The sequence below is a fragment of the Parasteatoda tepidariorum genome, chromosome 7, assembly GCF_043381705.1.
Source record: "Parasteatoda tepidariorum isolate YZ-2023 chromosome 7, CAS_Ptep_4.0, whole genome shotgun sequence".
NCBI lineage: Eukaryota > Metazoa > Arthropoda > Arachnida > Araneae > Theridiidae > Parasteatoda > Parasteatoda tepidariorum.
Genome location: NC_092210.1, coordinates 67,288,323 through 67,312,404, shown reverse-complemented (window position 1 = coordinate 67,312,404; position 24,082 = coordinate 67,288,323). Strand labels below are relative to the sequence as shown.

General features: G+C 26.3%; 1 protein-coding gene across 2 annotated transcripts in view; it reads left to right on the top strand.

The window, feature by feature from the left end:
- LOC107445514 (nuclear pore complex protein Nup98-Nup96) overlaps positions 1-19,957 on the top strand; it is a 71,554-nt gene extending 51,597 nt beyond the window's left edge. Inside the window, exons 28-39 of one of the 2 annotated variants that reach the window (XM_043045763.2) lie at positions 417-518; positions 2,901-3,007; positions 3,479-3,655; positions 5,608-5,744; positions 7,572-7,635; positions 10,120-10,310; positions 10,572-10,724; positions 11,685-11,814; positions 13,798-13,921; positions 15,696-15,835; positions 16,915-17,012; positions 19,504-19,957. In XM_043045763.2, coding sequence (XP_042901697.1) covers positions 417-518; positions 2,901-3,007; positions 3,479-3,655; positions 5,608-5,744; positions 7,572-7,635; positions 10,120-10,310; positions 10,572-10,724; positions 11,685-11,814; positions 13,798-13,921; positions 15,696-15,835; positions 16,915-17,012; positions 19,504-19,708 — 1,628 coding nt within the window. In that variant the 3' untranslated portion in view covers positions 19,709-19,957. Of the gene's footprint in view, positions 1-416; positions 519-2,900; positions 3,008-3,478; positions 3,656-5,607; positions 5,745-7,571; positions 7,636-8,723; positions 8,934-10,119; positions 10,311-10,571; positions 10,725-11,684; positions 11,815-13,797; positions 13,922-15,695; positions 15,836-16,914; positions 17,013-19,503 lie in introns of those variants that run through there. The other variant, XM_043045762.2, reaches the window with a different exon arrangement.
- Positions 19,958-24,082: the final 4,125 nt, after the last annotated feature.

Genomic DNA, 24,082 nt, shown 5'->3' with positions numbered 1-24,082 from the left:
TATATATATTATATATATATTATCAGTGAGCAATATTATTATTCCTGACTTCAGCTGTGCCTTCTAATTTTCTCTTTCATCATTATCAGATAATTAAGCAAAAAATGAAAACATTTAAAAACTTTCTTAAAAGCATAATTTAAAAACAAGCTTTGTAATAAAAAAATTTTTTTTTGCATAATAAGAAACATGCAAACAGAAATATTATAGATAATTTGAAAATTTTTCAGTGACTGTCGAAAATAGAACTAAAATAATTCATTAATTCTTGAAATGAAAAGTGAAGCATTCTTCTTATCACACAAATAATTGCGGTAACTTATGGAAGTGACAATAGCCAAAAATTCTCTAAAGATGCACAATTTTCTTTGCTTTTGGTTTGAATGCATAAAATATCACTAATTTTTCTTTTACAGATCCATTTGTTCAAGAAACTGATTTTATCAGACAGTGTGTGTATGTGTGGGATCTGTTAGTATCTCTTTGGGGTAAAATTCGAGATCTGCGTACTGATGAAAGTAAATATTTTGTATTTTAAATTTCTCTCTCTTTTGATAGTACTATTAATAAATTAAGAATATTGAATGACATTTTTTGCACAATCGCTAGTATGCTTTAATAATAAGATGCTTTAATTTTATTATGGAATAGCATTTCTTGAATGAAACAAATCTCATTGTTTACTAGAAATTTTTATTTTCACGATGATGCTTTGCTTTATTACCAATACCTTTTTTTTATGACTGCAGAAAGCAAGAATGACTAAATTTAAATTTCAAGGACCAAAAAATCTTTTTTATTATGATTTTTCAGAGTTTTATTACTTAATTTCTAGAATAATGCAAAAAAAAGTTCTATAGTTATTTGGTGCTTAAAATAAAAAAAAATATTTCAACTTGTTTATAATTTTAACAAATTGTATTTTAATTTGAGATATTTAATTTGAAAAATTGTATTTTAATTTGACGCACATCTAGATCGGCCAACTCTACCACATTTTGTGGAAGACTTCTGAATTTTGGTGGCATCTCAGACTCTCCTTAATTAAGTTGAAAAACTCAATTTCTGCTGATCTGATGAACCAACTAAAAATTATGATTTTTTTCCCCTAAAAACAAAAGGAAATTTTATTTTTTTCCTTTTTTGGTGAAGTGTCAGTCTCCCCATCATTTGTGTTTTTAAAGCTCTAGAATAATGACACAAAGATATATTTTATAATTAAAATTTAATAATAAAGAATAAAATATACTTTTTTACAAAAGGATACTTTTTTTGCCATTTAAAAGCTTTAAGCATATGCTTATGAATAATATGACATTGAATGGTCTTGTACATTGATGAATTTTGCATTTTTAGTTATAGTTAGTTATAGCTGCTAAAATGTTCTTTCAGACAAACTTAGTATTTTAAAAATATTAGAATCATAAATAAAAAAAATGTACTGCTTAGACAATAAAAATGTTTTCACTCTGATAACAGAAAAAAATTCTTAAAATAATCTGATAAGTAAAATATGAAATTCATGATAAGACCAGATAGCCATTTATGCTTTTAACTGCAATAAGCATTCTATTTTATTTAATTAAATGAAAAAAAAATTATCTTAACACATTTTCTAAAGTTAAAATATTTAACTTATTAATAGTTTTGAAAACTATTAGAACTTAGAAGTGATAGTGTGTTTTATTTTAAGCATATTTTTTTTTTTTTAGACAGTTTGACTTTCAGTTTGTTCACAATTAATTTATTTTATATATGTTTTATAAAGAATATATATATATTGGAAGTGAATTGATAGGTAAACATTTAAAATTTGAATTTTAATGCTTATTTCAAGAAACACAAACTCATTATTAGTTATACTCTAAATTTGTAATGATTTTTTTGGGTAAATTTATTACTTTTTCATTTGTTATATTTAACAAAAAGTATTTATCTAAACAATAAAAAGTAAATTATTGAAAAGTGTTTAACTTTATAAAAAATTTAGGCTTTTTTTTAATGGTTTAAACAATAGTTTAAAACACAATGGGTTAATCCAGCTAATCTAATGACCAATAATGCCTAAGTGAAAGATAATGTAAAAGACATTATTAATCCACTGACGGTTAAGTGAAAGAGCAAAATTGGGATCATGCTATGTGGCAAAGACTGCATATTAAAATACTACTTTTATGTACAGAACCATCAGTGGGATAATATATTGAGAGTACATCAATAGTTAAAAATTAAAATTTTTGATAAAGAATATAATGAAAATTTTAAAAAAAATATAGGGATATAAGTAAAATAAAAGTGGTGAAAGATAGTATTCTTCTCACCAAGTAAGTCCTTGAAACTATTAACACTAATTTGTCTTAAAAAGGAAAAACCAGTTAGTTTTATGCATCTACAACTGCATTTGGGACTCTCGATTTAGGTTGAATGTCGAAATCTGATCAGTGGCTGCAGATTTCCCGGGTTTTTTTAAAAAGCAGATTTGGATGTTATGTCCGCTGGTTTGAGCTAAGCATAAATAGAACAAAATAATTAAAATTATATAAAATGTAGTCCATCATGGATTTACCCATCTCTCTGTAATTTTTTTTAGGCATTTTTTATTGTAAGTTCTAAATGCTTATTTGTTTTAATATTTGTAATAGTTACCCAGTTCCAATTATGTCGGAATCTGATCAGTGGCTGCAGATTTCCTGGGTTTTTTTAAAAAGCAGATTTGGATGTTATGTCCTCTAGTTTGAGCTAAGCATAAATAGAACAAAATAATTAAAATGCTTATTTGTTTTAATGTTTTTTTAGTTACCTATTTCCAATTATTTGTTTTTTTTTCTTACATGTGGTTTATGTTAAAATATTGAAGTTGGCTGCATGTGTATATATTTGCATATTTTCTTCCCCTTTAGATACTTCTAATTTTGCAATACAAATAGCTAGAAGACGAGCATTATCTAATTGGTTAATAAAATCAACTGAATGTGATTTGAAGAAAAGAATTTCTAATGTGTCAAAAGTAAATTTTCTCTTTATTTTCTTATATTTTTAGAACTAATGTTTGGAAATTATTTTTATTACTTTTTTTTTTAATATTTGTCTTAAACGAGTCATAATCTTTGAAGTTTTATAAAAATAGTGCCAAGATGATCAAATTTATTACTTGAATTTGTATTAAATTTGGTTAACTCTTGCAAGCCTTGTAATTCCAACCCCTTGACAGGGTTGCGGATAAGCTTAGGAAATTCCTATTTTTTGATAACAGAAAGCATGGTTAGATATTTAACCATTATCTAACCAGATATCTTGCTTAATGATTGTATCTTGATGATTTTGTGAAATTATGGTTCAAATGAACAAAGTTTGATTGTATATTTACTTATAATGACTTGGTCTTGGTCACTTACGATTTAATTTCTTTTAGTTTTATTTTATTTAATAGCTGTATTTTTTTCTGCTTTAATATTTATATATATTTCTCACCTACCAGGATGGATATTTAAAGAAAATTTTCTTATCTTTGATTGGTCGTCAAACAAAAGAAGCAATTCAATTTGCTCAAGAGCATAGAGACTTTCGATTATCTCTACTGCTAGCTCAATCAGAAGGCACTTCTATTGTTCGTAATCTGATCAGTAAACAACTTTTCAACTGGGAAGAAAGTGATGTAAGTAGTTAATAAATTCTATTTGTGTGTGTGTGTTTTTTTTAAATTAACATTACGTTTTTGTCTAATTTTTATCACAATTACATAATTGATGATACAGTGTTTAAATTTTAATGGATTTTTTTTTTGTTTATTTAATTTTATTCTTGTTAACAAAAAATTTAGGTAAACTTGGTATTAAAAATCTTAAGTTTTTTTTTCATATTAGCAGCAAACTATATACAGTCAATTCGCTATAACTCGAAGTACGAAACTTGAATATTACTATAACTCGATTTTTTTATGAGATCCCGACCCTTTTATCTTCAATTTCATGTTAATTATTCTCGATTACTCGAATTTTACTCCCTTTAACTCGATTTTTTTGGATCTCTTAAAGCAAGAAAAAAAAAACCTTGGAGTTGATATCTTGCCCCTTTCTTTGCAACACACACACAATGTCTTTCGCACTCTTCATGGAGAAGCTAAAGCTGTCCCTCTTGAAGTATGTGAACAGAGGTTAAATGAAACGTTACCAAATTTACTTCAAGGATACAGTGAAAATGATGTTTTCAATATTGATGAAATGGGTTTATTTTTTAAATGTCTTCCAAGACATTTAAAAAATAAACTATGATGAGACTATAAGACTATGATGTTTAAGGATGAAAACTGCTCAGGGGGGCAAAATGTGCAAGGAACGTTTGACTGTCCTAGTTGAACGAAATGCGTCCAGGACAGAGAAATTGCCCTTACTTGTTATCGGTAAATACCGAAATCCCCGATGTTTCAAGAATGTAAAAGCGTATCCTTTGGATTGCAAATCTAACAAAAAGTTTTGGATGACATCAGTATTATTTGAAGACTATGTAAGAAAATTGGATCGGAAATTCTTCGCTAAATCGGAAATTCAGCGCATAGTGATCTACCTAATTTGAAAGCCGTAAACTTGCAGTTTCTCCCGCCAAACACAACAGCAAAGTTGCAGCCGATGGACCAGGGTATCATAAAGTGCTTCAAACAGTCTTATAGTAAATGGCTTGTCAGAAAAATGACCTTAAATATTGTAAGCATTTAGAAGTTTTGTAATTAATAAGCATTAATTAAATAATCTGACAATATTTTGAAAGTCCAAAACCGAAACTAACGGTAAGTCGAACTTCCGATATGTCGAAGTTTTTCGTCAGTCCTTTCAGATTCGAGTTATCACGAATTCACTGTGTATATATATATATATATATAAATTTGAACAAAAACACCATCTTTTTACCTGATGAGATAGCATCTACTTATTGAGATAGCAATTCAAAAGAATTATTACCACATCTATTACCTAACTACATTGGTTAACTTTGTTCAATGTTCATGCACCTTAGTATTTTCCCCTTCTATTTAATACTCTTTTGTTACTTTTTCTCTGCATTAGGCATAGTTTACATAATATATTTTTTTAAATTAAGTATTATATATTGTTTGAATTAGGCACCATAAAGTTGTACCTGCCTCATGTGTTATCAAATCAACCAACCTTTATTGTTTACTAATAAAAATTAAAAGTTTTAAGTTTAAAATATCATAAAGAAAGGGTCACTTGTTAGTTAGTATGTCATAATTTCAAACCTGAAATAAAGTGTTGAAATAATGTTACAGTAAAAAGTATCTCTTACCAAAAAAAAATTTGATATTTAATTAGCGACTAACAATTTACTGATGTATTGTACTTACTTCTCATGATGACAAACCTATAGATATATGGTTTAAAATAGTTTATTAAATTAGAATTTAGGTAATGGTAAAAATTTAAATATTTGATATTTTCATGAGTTTAAACCTTTATTTGTTTTAAACTAAGGTGATATATTTACTTATTTCCATTAATTAGGAATAAATCAAAAATGTTATAAGCAGTATAATTGCAAACTTCATTATTTTTATTTTGTTAATCTCAATATTCTTTGTTATTATATATTTAGGCATGTAAATTCATAAGTGAAGATAGAATACTTATTTATACACTATTATCTGGAATGTTGGTATGGGAAAATAAATTTTGCTCCATCAACTGCTGTCAAGATTTAAGTTGGAAAGAAGCTCTCTCATTAGAGCTTTGGTAAATAAGAATTTTTATTTTTGTTATGCTTTCCATGTTTCTAATGTATGCAGTGTTTCTAATTTAGAATGAAAATAAGAACATATTTTTAGTCTCTAGTTTTATGTTGTATTTCAATTACCTTTAATGTATATTTAATATACTTTTATTTATTCTATCCTTTTTACAGATATAATTGTGTGAGCTGATTAGGAGATATCTTTTCTTTATTTTGTCTCCTTATATCCGTAAAAAGGAGTGCTTTCTAATATTGTATTAATATAGCCAAAGCAAAATATATCAATACAATAGTGTGAGAAGCACTCAAAAAAATTGAAACGAAAATAGAACTCATTAAGTAAAAAATATATACGAAATTAAACAAAAAGCAGAAAATAAAATGTAAGAAAAATACAGCACAAAATATAATTTATCAAACAACAAGTGAATTCAAATGAACTTACGCATACCAGAATCTTTCAAGAATGATTTGAAATATTTTCGTAGTAAGAATGCCAGATAACAAAATATGAAAACAGAAGCGCAAGTGGAGTTTGAAGTGTAAATAGAGGGATCTTTTATGACGCGTTCTTACTGCAGTACTGAAAAGCATTTGATTTGTTAGTTACCTTTGATTGACCTGAAAATGGATGTGGGTAGGGTAATAATATTATACTGGATAATAATTTTAGAAAATTATAAAAAAAAAAGAAACATGATTTGAACAGTTTGTTAGCCTCAGATTTTCCCGAATTGGATTTGCATTTGGTAAAAATTTAAATTTAGTTAACAACGTTTTTATTAATAATAATAACAATTTACTCAATGATTTTATCTAGAACTTAGTTAGGTATTGATTGTTTTTTTGTTTTATTGTCAAATTTTGAAAGAGTTTGTTTTTTGGATAAATAAACATTACTACATATTCTTTTAATTCTATTCATTTGATTAAAAATGGTATGTAAATTAATTTTTTTAAAACATTAGAATTCCTGGTAATTAGTTTTTTTATATTAAAATAAAAATAATTTCTTTTATCATATAAATCAACAATGCAGTTATTTTCTTATTTCTTTAATGCCTAAATCCAAAAAATTGAAATTAATGCTATCATCATGATTATGAAGCAAGATTAATTCCTCGAGGTAAATATTATTAAACAAAATTGTATTATCTTGAAAAATGAAGATAAATAAATCATTATTAAATCTAAAAACAAATTTAATATTAAGAGTATTATTTTTTTCATAATAGTATAGAAATAAGTTAGCTAACAGAGATGAAAAACAAGATTCATGTGGAATTCCATAAATTTGAATAAAAATATATTTTCCATTGTAAAGATAATTATGAAAAAGACAAAAATTAATTATAATTTCCCAATAATCAAAATCATAATTAAGGATATTTTTAAAATCATAGTAATACCTCAAAAAAACATATTTTAGTCTAGAAAGAGGAATGCTATTGAAGAGATCCTGGAAATCAAAAGTCGCAATAGAATTAATATATATTTACATATATATATAAAATTTCTTTTTATATATATTTGCTTACAAAATATAATATTTGACATTTGGTGTACCAAAAAAAAAAGTCAAAGTTATCTGATAACAAAAATTGCATAATATAGATAAAATATGGTCTGGATATTCGTTTAAAATTACCTGATGAAACCTGAAAAAGTCAGGAAAATTGAGTCGGAATCCTGCATTTATGCAAGAGTTTAAAATATAGTAAACTTCTAAAATTAATGTTTGTGGCCTTTCTGTTATTCATGTATTATTTAATTTATCAATATTTTAATCTTCTAAAATACTTTTATTTAATTAATAATGTTTGTTTTAGGTACCACTGTAACCCTAATTCTAGTATTCAAGAAGCTGTGAATCAATATGATAAGTCATTTGAGGTAAACATTCTTATTGATTATTGTTACATCTTGAATAAATAACAGGCATGAGATTCTTTCAATTCTTTGCAGAATTTCCGAAATTTGCTCTAATTGTTTTAGAAGTTGTTTTAACTCTGCAAAGTCTAAAAAAGGCTAAAATAAAATTTAATCATTATTAGCTTTTTCAAAGTGAAGAAATTTTATTAAAATTGTTAATCAGAATTTTAATTGTTGATCAAAATATTTGTATTAAAATATTAAAAATTGCAATGATGTTTTCCGGAGAAAAAATAAAATAAAATGTTATGTGCCTATTTTTTATTATTTCTGCTGTATTTTGTTTTACTTTATTTTTTATAATCATAGTTTTTTTTAATTATTTTCTTTATAAAGCTTAGCAGTTTGTTGAATTGTGAATGTACATATATAGTGAAAACTCTAAATGACTATGTAAATAATTTTTTGTGCAAAATAGTTTCACATGCTTGTATATTTTTTTGTAATTTGAGTTGAATGTTATTTTCAATCTTTCTTCTTTTTTTCTCCTCTCTAATGCTGAAAATGAATACAAAAACTAAAAAATATTTTAACATGGGTTACTCATACCTGCCAAGTCTCCTGTTTTTTAACGAAGACTATATTTTCTGACCGTCTAAAAAATCTTCTTTAGATTAAGATTTATATACATATTTTTTACTTTGCTAAATGCGATTGCTTATATTATTTCCAATTTTGAATTTCTCTTTTTAACTTGCATGATTATGCATGATGTATCAAAATTTTACTCTTAACCTAAAAAAATATTGCTAGTAAAATCTCGGTTATTTTATTTCTCTAATGTTGGCAAGTATGGTTACTTTTACATTTCTGTAAATTAAGTACCCAACATTTTATTAATTATTTCATATTTTCCTTTATAGAATGTATTTTCACTTAGAATAGTTTAATTAAAAGCACAAGCTATGATGTAGCTCTTGCTTAAATTGTTACACATACTTTACTTTTGATTTATTAAAAAGGATTCATTTTTACTAAATTTAGTATGTTGTATTAGGTTTTAAATGTATTGTCTTAAAAGTAAATTTTTTCTGAAAATTTATCTTTAGAGCAAGTATTCATCACCTCCTTACCCATCTTACGTGGAAGGAATTGAAATAGAATCAGAAGATCATTATTCAATAACTGAATATGATACATGTTACCATATTCTAAAACTCTACTGTGATCGAAGTTATCGCTTTGAGCTCTTATTGATGCCAGAAACATATACAACGGACCATCTTGATTATAGATTAAGGTAAGAATTTCTAATGATAAAATTCATTTCATTTTGTACTAAATACTTTTCTAGAACTTTTTTTTTTTTAATTTGTCAAATATAAAAAATTTTACCTTTGCACTTTCTATTCAGTTAGTTATAAAAGCAAANATCGGGACCATCGCTATTCCGGATAACTGATTTTTCCGGTTTTCTGAATCGCTACAAAAAGCCGTTTTTTTATTGTTAAACTCAACTAAAAAAAAAACAATATTTGGAAATAATCTTAAAAAGAAGAAAAAACGATGAAGTAATACAGTAATGATAATTTCTAAAATGATGGTATGGTAAACATCTTTCAGAAAAGAAAGAAAAATCCTAAAATCTGATGAGGAAAAAAATTTATTTTTTTAAAAATGGCGGAAAATTTATCGAATTTCGTTCCGGTTTTCTGATTTCCGGATAACTGGTTCTGCACTGTATATTAATCTTTTACTTTGCTAAATGTGAGTGCTTATATTATATCCAATTTTGAATTTCTCTTTTTTACTTGCTTGATGTATCAAAATTTTACTCATAGCCTAAAAAAATATCACGAGTAAAATCTCCGTTATTTTATTTCTCTAATGTTGGCAAGTATGGTTACTTTTCCATTTCTGTGTCCGAAGGAAGAAAAGACTATTTTTTTATGAATATTTATTGTTTTAATATATTTTGTTTTGACTATATTAATACAATTTAGAACATACTGTTTCTGTGGAAATAATCATGTCAGCTGTTATCTAATCTAGATTATATGTTTTCGATGCTAAATTTTCTAATTATTGATAATTTTTTAGTAATTTTTTCCTTTTTCTTTTATTTAAAATCCTTTGTTTATTTTTTTCTTTTCTTTGTGTTTTATTTTATATTATAGGTTTTATTTATTTGCAGTTTATTAAACTTAAATATTCTTTTTCTTCTAATGTTTATTGCCTCTAATATACAGTTTTGTCGCGGGCAGAATGAATTAAGTACCCAACATTTTATTAGTTATTTCATATTTTCCTTTAAAGAATGTATTTTCATTTTGAATAGTTTAGGTAAAAGCACAAGCTATGATGTAGCTCTTGCTTAAATTGTTGCACATACTTTATTTGAGATTAATTAAAAAAGATTCATTTTTATTAAATTTAGTATGTTGTATTGAAAAGTTTTAAATGTATTGACTTAAAAGTAAATTTTTTATGAAAATTTATCTTTAGAGCAAGTATTCATCACCACCTTACCCATCTTACGTGGAAGGAATTGAAATAGAATCAGAAGATCAGGATTCAATAACTGAATATGATACATGTTACCATATTCTAAAACTCTACTGTGATCGAAGTTATCGCTTTGAGCTCTTATTGATGCCAGAAACATATACAACGGACCATCTTGATTATAGATTAAGGTGAGAATTTCTAATGATAAAATTCATTTCATTTCATTTTGTACTAAATACTTTTATAGGACTTTTTTTTTTTAATTTGTCAAAGATAAAAAATTTTATCTTTGCACTTTCTGTTCAGTTAATGCTATAAAAGCAAATAGATTAATAATAGATATAAACATTTGAAAAATAATTTTTATGTTAAGCATTTACAAATATAAATAGATTTGTTCTTTTATTGAAGTGTATTTGTTACATCTAATAAATATATTTGTTTTGCAGTTGGTTATTGCATTTAGCTCTTACCTCAATCGGTTTTAATATTCCCTCTGATTTGGCATGTACTCTTCATTCGAATTTTGCTTCTCAGTTGGAATCCCTAGACATGTGGCACTGGTCCGTATTTGTTATTCTTCATCATCCTGATGCAACTTGGTAATTCAATATTTTACCTTATGTATTTTGATACATGTAACCATATATTGTTGTACACATGCACTCTTAATTGTATTAAATTTTTATTGTATAATGCATTTGTTAGAATTTTATAAAAGCCAGTGCTCTAATGATTTTTTTTATAGTATTTCTATATCTCACTTAATATTTAACGCTATAATAATGTCCTCTGCCAAATCTTTATAGCAGTTTCCTGCTGCTTATCATATTTTTAAATATAAACTTTTTTTGAGGGGTGGAGAGATTTAAGTATTTCAGCTAATGTACTGAATTGTTTATCATTATATGTTTTACCTTTTTTGATTAATAATTTTTTAAAAGAAATTTATAATTTTTATAATGTCTTTTATTGAATTTTTGAATGTCTATTTGTTGAAAGAGTATTTTAAAATATGAGTTGGAAAGGAGACCACAGGTTATTGTAAAATCTTATAAATCCATGATTAAACATCTTACTTTTTTGTTAAAAATAAATGGGATTAATTATAAATAGGCCTGCTTTCATCAAGAAAGGTTGACTTAATACTGATGGAAGTTATGGCATCATAATTTATATCACAAGAAATATTTGCTAAACAAAATTTTCATCAACACTATTTAAAATGTTTATAATTTTTAAATTGTACAATTTTCCTCTGGAATTATTGTATATTTTAATGAGAAATGTTTTCTTGAGAAACAAAAGAAAAGCAATGGGGAAGAATCGTTTTTTTTTCTTTTCTTGAAATCATTCTTAATTTAATTTTTTGTGTACTGAGTTCTGACAAAATCATGAAATAGTACTTATGTATTTTCTTACCTTCCAACAATAAGACTTTTAAAATGTATCATAAGATCAAGTAATCTTAAGTTTATAAGTTATTCTTAATATCACAAAATTAGCCTTATTTTTTGTAATAAGCTTTTTGAAACTTAATAACATCAATTTCTACTTTATAGGCGAACTAAGACTGTGAAAGATATTTTATTACGGCATGTTACCCTTGAACAAAACAAGCTGATGTCTGTGAAAGAAACTTTTTTGCTTGAATCTCTTTTGATTCCTGAGCAATGGATTTATGAAGCTAAGGTAAAATAAACTAATTTATATAAATTTTCAGCTTCTTCAGATTGAGTTAGTCAATCGCCTAAACCCATGCAGAGTTCACTCGAATGATCCCTAACTGACGCCCACACCTAGTTTTTCGAATGGATGGGCTAACTAGAGAAATATACTTTTTTTTTCATTTGGCATCCACTCTTAAAATTTACTGTACTAAAATATATAGTTTTACTACTAAGGCGAAATAATTGTCACTTAAAGAAAAAATTTTGGTTACCCGATTGCAACTTCTACGGATTCGCTGTAGTTTCTACACAATTTCAGCTGTTACTACGGACTACAGAAATTATTACCCATTCTAAGGAAAATTGAATTTTAGTAGTTTTTTTTTTCCAGCAGCTGTTTAATGTGTTTTGAATATTCTCCCATGATATTCTAATACCAAAATATTTAATACCATATTATTACTAAACAAGTTTTTGAATATAATTTATTATTATTTGCATTAATTATATATATTATGATTCCATTGTAAATTCAAGCCATTTTCTAATTGTTTTTATTTAAAGATTTTAAGCCATTTTTCCAAGGTTTATCAAATTACTATATACTTAATACGGTATACATATAAATACATTACGCATATAAGTTAGCACTTTTCACTTGATGATACCATAAGTCTTAGTAGTTTTTCAATTGTTTTTTAAGCTATTTTCACATCAAATTACTTTATTTTTTATAAGAAATATTTTCGATTGGAGTTTAAATTTTTTGATGTGTACGATTCATGGCGGTTTCATTAAAATACATATAATTAATTTCAGTTCATTTTTTCATGTTCTTTCTTTTACGATGTTGTTTTCAACATGTAAATTTAATTGTTTTTAATAATCACTGATGACAAAAATGATTTGCAATAATTCCATTGTAAGTAAAAATTTTCCATTCTTTTTTTTTTTTTTTTTGGCAGTTATTTCTAATTTTTTTCACTAATTTCCTCATTGTCTTTTAAATTCCTAAGTTTTTTTGCTATGTTATTACACGCTCAAATTTTAACTTGCGTAATCGCGCTGACCCAATTTGTCCTGAATTCACATTGTTTTTCGATTATTTTTTGGCATTCATTACAATTTATCATTTTTAGGCAGTTATAGCAGTGATTAATTATTTTCTTTTTTAACTCTAATTATTTCATTTTGTCTTAAAATTGCTAAAACACATTTTGTTGTAAAAATACTGAAAGGACTTGATAACGTTTATAGTTACTACTGAAAACTCTAACCTATTGGAGTCTTTAAATTATTTTTATAATGTCGCTTCGTTATATAATTTGGCTAAACTGACTTGATATATAATTTGAAATGTAAAGTTTTTGTCCTTATAGAAAGTACATCAGTGCTCATTTATATGCAAGGAAGAATTATTTTGATTGTAGGGTCAATTTTGCATTTTTAAGACATCTATGTTGATTGTAGTGTTTTAAATTATAATTGAAATCAGTTTACTCTTAATTAATAAAAAAATTTCAGTTTTAAGGAAATCTTTAAGAAATGCACTGTGTTATGACTTCAGATCCAAATAATTATTTTTGCTTCTGTGAAATGAAGCATCATTCTTAAATGCTTGTGCTGCAGCTTTTTTCTTTATACCAAAAATAAATGGACGCTTGGCATATGTCATTTAAATGTGCTTCTCGCTCCCGTGAAAATGACGAGGTGAGTTTTCGCCTGCTATTTTTCGCTCCCGTGATATTGACGGGCTGGAGTGTTCAGTAGTAACACGCCAATAATTAATTACTTTTGCCCGGAAAACGTTTTATTTCTCATTTTACACATCTGATGGCAGTGCCAGGATATTTTTAAGGTAATTGTAGATAGTTTATTTTAAACTAGTTGCAGTACTAATCAAATACGTAATACAAATACAAAAGCCAAAAAAATAGGCACTTTTATGACCGTTTTCTTGAAAATTAACCGATCGTTAAGGGGTTAATTATTCTTTTGTTTTTAGGCAATTAGAGCTGGCAATGAAGGGAATAGGGCTGATGAAGCTTGGTATTTGCTAAAAGCTGGATGTTGGAGTAAAAGTCATAAAATTGTCTTAAAATATTTGGTCTCAAATGCTGTAATCAATGGTAAGTAATAAAGTTTTTGCTTCTAAAGTTAAGTTTTTGTTATTTTATATTTCATTCTGTACAAAACACAATTTAAATTTTATTTTTTACTTAAACATTATTATAAATTTTGCGAGCTATATTAGATTTATCTGGATGGTGGGAAAAAATGGATAAGTGGTTGTTAGTAATTGAAACATCAAACAAGATGTTGGGATAATACATTTAATAAACATGTTACAAGTTTTTATAAAGAAGTTAGGACCATCTATAAGCCCTTGCACATATGTTGCTGAATTTATGTTTCAGTAGAATTCTGTTAAAAATATATTAATAGGAGTATGTTGTATACACTCATCTGGGCCATACCTTCAGAATTTCAGAACTGTTTATTAAAAATATTGTAATTTGTTGTGATTTAAGTGGTTTATGTGCTTAAAATTATTCTCTCTCAGAAAGTCTTTATGTTTGAAAATGAGAAACTTAATACATATTCATTATCAATTTGAGTGCTGTTTTATAATGTTAAAAAACTTGATGACCTAAGGATGATATTGTTCATTTTTCGAAAAGAAAAATACATCTAAAGCACATTATCAAATTACAAAAGGATAAAAATATTATGAATTAAAACTTTAAAAAAATAATAAGCCAATAAAATTGTACTCTAATTTGTAGTTAAGCTCATTACAGCATTGTATAGGTCAAAGAAAAAGATCATTGCAATTTTTCCATACTTTGAACAAAAATATATATATTTTTCCCCAACTCTTTAGTACTTTTCTCTAAAACAAAGAACATTTACCATCCTGGTATGTCATCCTTAAAAATCTAATGAAGCTAGTTCAAATATTATTCCCATTGACAAACTCGTGGCAATCTGAATCAAGAGATAAGGATCATCAAATTGATAAAAATTTGTTATATTTTCAACAGTTTAGGTTAGACATTATGCTTCTTTATGCATTAGAAGATTTAGCACTGAATGTTTCTGTCTGTTATACAGTCCTTAACATATACAGTCCTTCTGTCTGTTATAAGCAAATATGCTAAAACCACCTTAATTTTAGATCTATTGATTGAATTGTCATGTACCAATGCAATCGTCATAGCTTAAGAGGCTAAATTTTAATATGTTAATTAATCTATGATTGCAGTTACGAAATCAGACACTTAAATTTACTTTCTCTTAATTAAAGTTCAATTTCTCAATTATTTGACCAATTCCCTTTAAATTTTCAGTACCTTATATTTTAAACAATGTTTTAACTATTATTAAATTATGTAAAAAAAAATTATAAATATTTGTAAAAGTTGATTTTTATGTTGCATGATTTTTAAATAAACAAGTTTTATAATTGCATGCAGAAATTATTCATAAATTTTTTGCACTCTAAATTTTAGATATTGAGAAAAAAAACTGATTATTTAAGGATTAAATATGCCTAATTTACGAAACAATGTCCAATATTTAACTGAATACCAAATAAAATTGAGCAAAGAATAGCTAATATTTTATTACAATAAGTTATCGTAATTATAATACTTTTGTTTAATATAGAGCCAGATATTTTTTATTAGAAAACTTTAATTCTCAACTATTTTATGGAATTTATTGATGATTTTAACTGAAAGAAATATTTAGATCAATTAAAATTAATTTAATGGGCTTTATTTATCATATATTTATGTATAATATCCTTTAAATTGATGAATTTTATGAATGAGCCTTATTGATAAGTACAATTTATATTTGAATTCAAATAAAAATATTTTCTTTTCTGTAAAATTTCAGAAGACTTTGAATTTCTTATGAGGTATTTGAATGAACTTTCCCCTCCTGAAAGAAGTTGTACCATTCAAGATTGGAATAGTGGTGGGCAAGTTTACTTGGACTATATACATATGTGCCAGGTTGTTCAAGAAGTTTTGAGTGTAAGTTAAATTTATGTAAATAAATACTCTTAAATTTTTGTATTTTCAATTCACTATCTTATGAATACATAATTTTTTGTAATTTATTGTTGTATTTACTGTTGATAAGCTTTATGTGTGGTACAATATTGTTTGAAAGGGATTAAACTCCTATAGCATTTTCAAAAATTATCTTTTTCGATTTCAAAAATGACGCAAATGTTATTTTCTGATAGGTCTCTCACTATTCATTGCATACAGTTAGAAATTTATTTATTTATTTTTTGAAACTGCGTATTTATGTCGATGGATTTTTAAATAAAATTCTTTTCAGAAGTTAATAAGATTAATCTATTTTGTTATGCAGTTTTAATTTCTAATTCCTGGTAATTTTATTTTAAAATTGTGAATTTCACTTTAACTTAAATTTTAATCTAATGTCCTTTACAGAAGTTGATCGTATTAATTCATTTTGTTATGTAGTTTCTTTTATTTTTTTTATCCAGTTGCTGGAAATTTTGAAATATGTTCAAAATCCATTATTACAATAATTGGTATATCTAACTCCTGGATATTTCTGTGGCTATTTTCATATATAATTTTAAAAAATTAAGTTTTTCATCCTAAGAAATCCATTTTAAATTGCTCATATTGATGGTTCAGTCATACTCGTCAAAAAAAAAAAAAAAAAGGCTTTATAAAATATTGTTCAGCCACCATTTTGCTTTATTACTTTAAAAATTCATTTTTATAGTTCACCTGTCTTATAATAGTGAACTTTTTCTATTATCTGAAAAGAAAGTCACAAAATATGCTTGTTTTTTCTGCTTAGCCATCAACATTGTTTGTAGAATTTAATTTTATTTATGTAAATTTATATGATTTTTTTTTTANGCTCAATATATCACGAACAAACAAACAACTTTAAAAATTCATTTTTATATTTCACCTGTCTTATAATAGTGAACTTTTTCTATTATCTTGCTGAAAAGAAAGTCACAAAATATGCTTGTTTTTTCTGCTTAGCCATCAACATTGTTTGTAGAATTTAATTTTATTTATGTAAATTTATATGATTTTTTTTTTATTTATTCCTTTAGCATGAAGCTAGTGCTTATGACTTAGAAAAGTTTGCGCCAGAAGTTGTGTGCCTATGTAAACGATTATCAAGTATACCTATTTCTTCATTAAAAGACAGGTAAATTTTAATTATGCAACTTCATTTTAAACATTTGCTTACGTAAAATTTAGAAAAAGTTTTTGTTTTGGCCTAATAATATTTAGTTTTCAAAATACAGTCATAACCTGACTAAAGGAAATGTACAGAAATCTACTATTTCTTGATATTTGAGCACTGAAAATGTTAATTTTTAATGTTACCCTATTTTCCAGAAAAATAAAGTTATCCAGGACTGATTGTGCTCCGGAAAAAATCCGGATTTCTGGATTTTTCGCTAACTGTGATCCGGAAGTTTACGGAGATCGAAGTTTCAGACGTTTAAAAAAAATCATTGATCACGAAAGTTTCCGGAAATCAAATTTTTATTTCGGTGGAACTTAAAAACACAGTTTATTTTATTTGTTTGTGAGGGAGAGCCTACTTTATAAACTTATATCCAAGATTAATATTCATTTTTTATCAGTAAATATTTATTATCATAAACTCAAGAAAGAAAGACATGTTTGTAAATTTCAATTACTTCTCCAGGTCATCATAGGTATGTGTAAAATATTAAATATATTTTAAGTAAACTAAGAAATAGTGAGAAAAAGGAAAAAAACCTTGTTCAAATTTTATTCTAAATTTAAACTTTTTTTTTTACTCAAGAAATTTTCTGGAATTTTGACTTGAATCACAATCACCCCTGGTTATATATCCCAAACAAAGACGAAAACGAAGTCTATAATAGTTGTGTATAGAAATGAAAGTTAAATATAAATTAAATTACCATGTTGGAAAAAAAGAGAAAAACACAATAGAGATACATAAAAATATCATATTTGTCTGTCATATTTTTTTTTTTTTTAAATGCCCAAAATCTTGTCTATATTACCTTATTGATCCTGTTTATATTACCTTTACTGAAAATGTCTAGCCAAACTAAAAGCAAAAGTTTCTTAAGAAAAATTAGACTGAAATTGCAAAGTGAAAGAAAACTTAAGAAACAAGAAGACAACAATAAAAAAATAAAAGATATATCAGAATCACTGCATGTATAAAAATAACTAAGATAAAAAGAAAATAAGCTATAATAGTTCTTAAAGATATTAGAAATAAATAAGACTCAATAATAGCTAAATTGAAATTATTAAAAGGGTAAATTACGAAGTGGAAGAAAACAGGAGAGAAACTAAAAATCTAATTTATACAGTGCCTGAAATCTCATTTTACCAGTTTGCTATTTTTACTCTGGACAAATATGTCGCACCACAATCAAAGCAGAGTTATTTTCATAATATCTACTTTTAGATAAAATTAAGAAACTATAAACTATGATAAGGAAAAAAAAAAAATAAAAATGCTTTACTGCAAAAATAAAATTTCAAAGTTAAAAAATTCTAACTTCATTTTTTCATTTTAAGAAAAAGTGAGGATTAAAAAAATCTATAGACACTTAAAATATAAAAAGGATTTATAACAAAGTTTAAAAAAAAATAAAATTGCTAAATGGAAGAGAAAATGCAAGAAACGAAAAATCCCTTACATTCTATCCAAATGTTATTAATATCTGTCTTCTTATCTGTTATTCCTATCTTTAAATCATTTTTATACGGTATTAGAATTTATATGGTAATGTGTTTAATAAAAAAGAAAAAAAACTTTTTAGAATATGAAATCTATCCAGCTTTAGGTCGATTCATGACAAGCTTTTTCACAAATGCTTTACATTTGAATTTTAATGAGTGTCTGAGTTTAAACAAGTTAATAAATGTATTTTAATTTAGTTACATTTGTGAACTCGTTTTTCCATTGCAACAAATATGTTTTATTTATTTCTATAATGCAAGTAGATAATCTATAGAATTTTGAATTAATTTAACTCTGACTCAACCAAATTAACTCTCTTATGGAGTTTTATTTTCAAGTTCACTGTGATCGGTTTAATTCAGTTGATAGCACCGTTTGATCTGCTTATCTAGATCATATTAATTTTTACTTGCACATACTTAATATATTCTTGCACTATTCAACCCAATTTATCAAAAAATTTGTGTGAATTTTTATACTAAAAAAAAGAATATATATATCATAAAAAATTGCATGACACATGAAAGTAAAACTTATTCATGAAATAATAACTTCAGTTCTGTTGGTTATTCAATTAAAAATAACTTTTGTTTTTATGTATTAAGAATTTAAAAATTAATGATGTATTCTTACTTTGTGACAAGTACAGAATTCCAAACCTATAAGTTTGTAGTAAAGTGTCTCATAGATTTTGTCTTAAATTATTGTCTGTGCCTTGGGGTGCTAGGTTGTTTTATGAGGCATTCTCTACAATGTCAGTAATAAAAAAAAATGTTTCATTGAAGTTGAAAGTTCTTTTTTAATTTTCTTGTACAAAAATAAATCACCCTTCATGTTAATTTTTGGCAGACTTTTATGTAGATAATTTTTTTCTCCTTTTTGTAATGTTTTTCTACAAATCTCTGAACTGATTATAATAAAGTTTTCTTTTTATTTTCAGTCTTAGTGTTGCAGAAATGGCTAAAAAGACTGCGACTATTTTAAGGTCAATTTGTATCTTACAAGCAACTAGAAATAAAAGCTCTAGTTCCTCAACTAGTTTGTCTCAATCTCTCAAACACTTACCGATGCCTCATGACTACGCTGTTCCAGAATGCAGATTTATAACTCATTGTTTCGCAGATGAAATTACTTCTGGGAATTAAAAGAAGATTTTATAAAGATATTATACTAGACGAAGTGTGCTTCAATGTGTTGAATTATTTACGGTGGTTTTAGTTTTCAGTAATATTTTTCTTTCATGTATATTTGACATTTTTAATATTTCACTGTGATAACTTTCTATTGAATTATCCCATCAAGTTGTATGTATGAATTGTTCACAAAGTCATCACAGAAAAAAATTGTTTTGTTGTTCATAAGAGTAGTTGAATAAAATTGTGAAGTCATTTAAATATTTTTCTTTTGCGCTTCATTTACATTGGTTTATTTTAAGTACAACAACCATCCATAGCAGTTAGGAATAAAGCTCAATCAAGTGTTNCCTTGATCCCTATTAAACAGTTACGGCTTTAAAATAACTAGTTTACCGTTTGTTAACGTTTGCCATTCTAATAGCCTAACGCAAATTAGTTTCCGTTTTCCATCAAAAGTTGGCCAAATGTGTGAACATATTTTTAAAAACTTTCCCCAATTTAAGAACTTCAGCCATCCTCAAATCTGTTCCTCCCAACCCCCCCCCCCCCAAAAAAAAACAACATTGATTTAAAATTGTCATAAAATTGATATTTTCACTGGGGATAAGGTTAGAAGCCTCCTGAAAAAACTTGTAAAAATAATTGGTAATAAAGTTTCTAAATGTTTCTTTTTGTAAGAAATTTCTCTACTGGGAATTATATTGGTAATTCTCAGAGGGAAATTAAATGGAAAAGATGAATGTGTTGAGTTTTCAAATATCCTTTTAGAAAAGTTACAACCAGTTTTCCTTGAACACTAGTGAGCCTACAATAGGGTCCATAACAAAGTTGACAACATAAGACAAGCAAATTTTAAAATGCCAAAGATTGTAAGAATTCTTTGAATAATATGCAACAAAAGCCCCTCCCCTATTTTTTAATATTACATACATGCTTAGAATGTAATTAATACAAGTTTTGTCATTATTTTAGACTAGCATTTCAGTACAGACAGACTAACAACACCCGTTAAATAAATGTTTCAATAACTTTGTAAATGAACAGAAATATCTTACTTCTAATAACTTTGTTAGCATGAAATGTGCTACTAAGAAATTATAAACATATACATATTTTAAATATTAAATTTTGTGAAAGTCAAATAGTTGTTGCCTTTTTCTTCCAGCTTATTTGAAATAGCTTTATCTCATTTACTTGTGAATATTTTTCCATCCTTCAAAGAGTTAAATTTAGACGAAATGCTATTAAATAGTAAAAAATAATAATTCAGGATAAGAACTTTTTATTTTACATATGAGAAAGTTTCCAATTTATTATCTTGTTTGTATGAAGAATAAATTTCTACAGATTTTTAATAGAAAACACTAATTAGTTTATTATTAATAAGAGTTTTAACAATTGTGGCTTTTTTTAGTGGTTTTAAAAGTACTACTAGAGAATTATGTGCACTGTAATATTTTCTAAGAAAGATAATTAAAATATTTCATATACATTTTTATTAAATAAAAAAATCTTGTCTTGCAAATGATTGTTATTTTTTTCTTTTCATTGTTTTACACAGCCAAATAGTATTTTCTAAAAATACTGTTATAAATTACTGAAGAAAAATTTTATGACCAATTCATATGTAAGTTCGCTAGAGAAATTGTGTAATAAAAATTATCAACAGAAAAATAACTGGAAAAAAATATATAAATTGCACAAAGTAAGCAATGAATAGAGGGGATACACTTTTATGCTAATTTCTGGTTTTAGTTAAAAGGAGCAATTTTATTTAAAATTTTTCTTTCAAGAGTAATTCAAATATACATTTACAGTTTCACTTTTTTTGTGTACATTTCTCACTTTATATTAAACTTGGCTTTCAATGAATGCATTTGCTCATAACTTCAATGAGATAGATGGGATTCCATTATGTGCCACATTACAATGTTAAACACAGAAAATCCACCATCTATACGAACTAATTATTTTAGCTGGTTATGATTTTACAGAAGTTTCCTAATTTGAAGGTATTTTATAATGTGTGACACAATTTCCAATTAATTATTTTTTATCGAAAAAAGTAGATATAATTAAAAAACAAAAAAATAGAATTTATTTTTTATTCCTAATGGCAGATTATGAACAGTTACAGCAGAAAGCAATGAAAAGAAAGAACATAAAGTACAACAAAAAATGCTAACATAACTCTAGCCTCCCAATAACGTTCGGCGAGAAAAGTCTTACCCAGAGTAGCACAGTAGAGTAGATGTGCAGAGTTCATGACCTCTCCAGAACTGCACAGAGTGCATATCAGGGAAGGAACAATTTTGAGTCTATACAGATTTCTTAGGCAGTCGTGTCCAGTAGCTAGGCGGAATTCAGCCACTGCTCTATGCCTTGAGCCAATACACAAATTTGGGATGGCATTCTTCCAGGACTTTTTGGAACCCTGTTATAGAGGTCTTCCTGAGCACGGGCTTTAATAGATATTTTTATAAGATTTTTAATAGTATGAAAGGGTATAGGATGAAAAATTCTTTGCATAACTAAAGCACCCTTTTTAGCCAGGAAGTCTGCTTTCTTGTTGCGTGGAACCCACTGCAGTACTATAGTTTTCTCAAGTGAGGCCAGGTTTTTAAAATAACGGCACTCCATTATGACCTGTGCTATAGGATTGATAGAAACGATAGCCAACAGAGCAGCTCTAGAATCAATGAGGATAACAGCTCTTGTGGACTTTGTGTTAGGGCTATCAGACCAAAAAAAAAAAACAGTAAGAGTATTTTTGCATTATGAATAGAAGAAAAAAAAACATGGAATACAATAATTCTTATCACAAGCTGGACAGTACCACTTGCTTCTGTTTTTATTTTGAGTTACATTTCTACCAAACTGTTTTTTATTGTTAGCATTGTAAACCACACATTAATCAAAATTATGAAAGATATCTGTTTCTAGGCGACTCTTGTATGTAAGAATGTTTCGAGAAGTTGTTCCCGAAATTCAGTGATGTTAATCTTAAATTGTGTAATTTCTTTGAATAATAAAAGTGCATTGATTAATTTTTTATACTATTTAGTACCTCTTCTCAGGCAGTGCAAATAAGTTTTCAGCTGGTCATATAAATCAATATTAGCTTTTGACTTATTGTTCTCATAAATAGCTTAATGTTTTTTGCATTTCTTTTCCATGAATTTGAATCATTTTGATTTGGTATAAGAATCATTACACCATGAGTGTCTTTTCACATGAATATTAAAAGGCCTCAAGTATTTTTTTTTTTTTTTTTTTTTTTTTTNTTTTTTTTTTTTTTGAGGTATTATTTCATGTGTTTTATTCAAAGCTTCTTCTAAATTTAATTTTCTTTTAGCTCTCACAGTTCCTACAAGATGTGAACACCTTTCAAACAGTCTTCTAGCTAAGTAAATGCTCGTGTTATTTTTATCTGTATAAACTGTTCTCCCAGAATCTAGAAGGTTTTTCAGCAATAAAATATTTTTTGAATTATCATATTTAGTGTACACCTAGAAATCATAAGTGTGGTGAATAACTTGTATATTTTTATGGTAAATTTATATATCATTTTTCATACATATGTATGAAAAATAAGATACGAACCCACAAAATGGTACTAATATTTCATCAATGCATATAGAGGTGTCTGGTATAAGATCTTCTTTTTATTTTTTTCAGCTTAAGTGTCAAGTTTTGAAGTCTATCATTGCAACTACTTAAATCTTTGATATTGTTAAGATGACACATCTGCAATAGCTGTTCAATTCTATTTCTGTGCATGAAGGTTTTTACTTCGTTGGCATATGAAATATAAATATTTCAATAACATACCTGCCAACTTTTACGCATTTGACGTAAAATTTTATTTCTATATTTAAAGTGGTAGTAAAATGTATGCCTTCTAAATATTCCTTGCATTTAAAAACTTAATTTATAATCTTTTTGATCCACCACTATTTTTAAAAAAATTAAGCATATATATAAATATGTAACACTGCTGTTGAAGTCTGCATAAGCTTGTTCAAAATACAGCGTATTTTTCTGCCTATAGTTGCAAATTGTATTCCATTTGTCTACCACTGGCGAAAATCATTCCTGAAAGGATTAAAAGTTGGCAGGTATGCAATAAGCTTTTAAATGGTAATTGCATCCACACAGTGCCTAGAAATTTCTATTTTATCAGTAGGCAGACAAGTTTTTGCATGGCATTTAGGTTTAATTTTCTTATATAAAGTTTACTTGGTATACCGATTTGTCTGCTTCACCACATAAATTGTTTCATCAGAATTAAATACGGCTTCTTATCAATATATTGTTCAAAAAATTCTGGTTTGATATCAGTATGGAACTACTGCGAATTCAAACTGTTTAAATTAAATTACC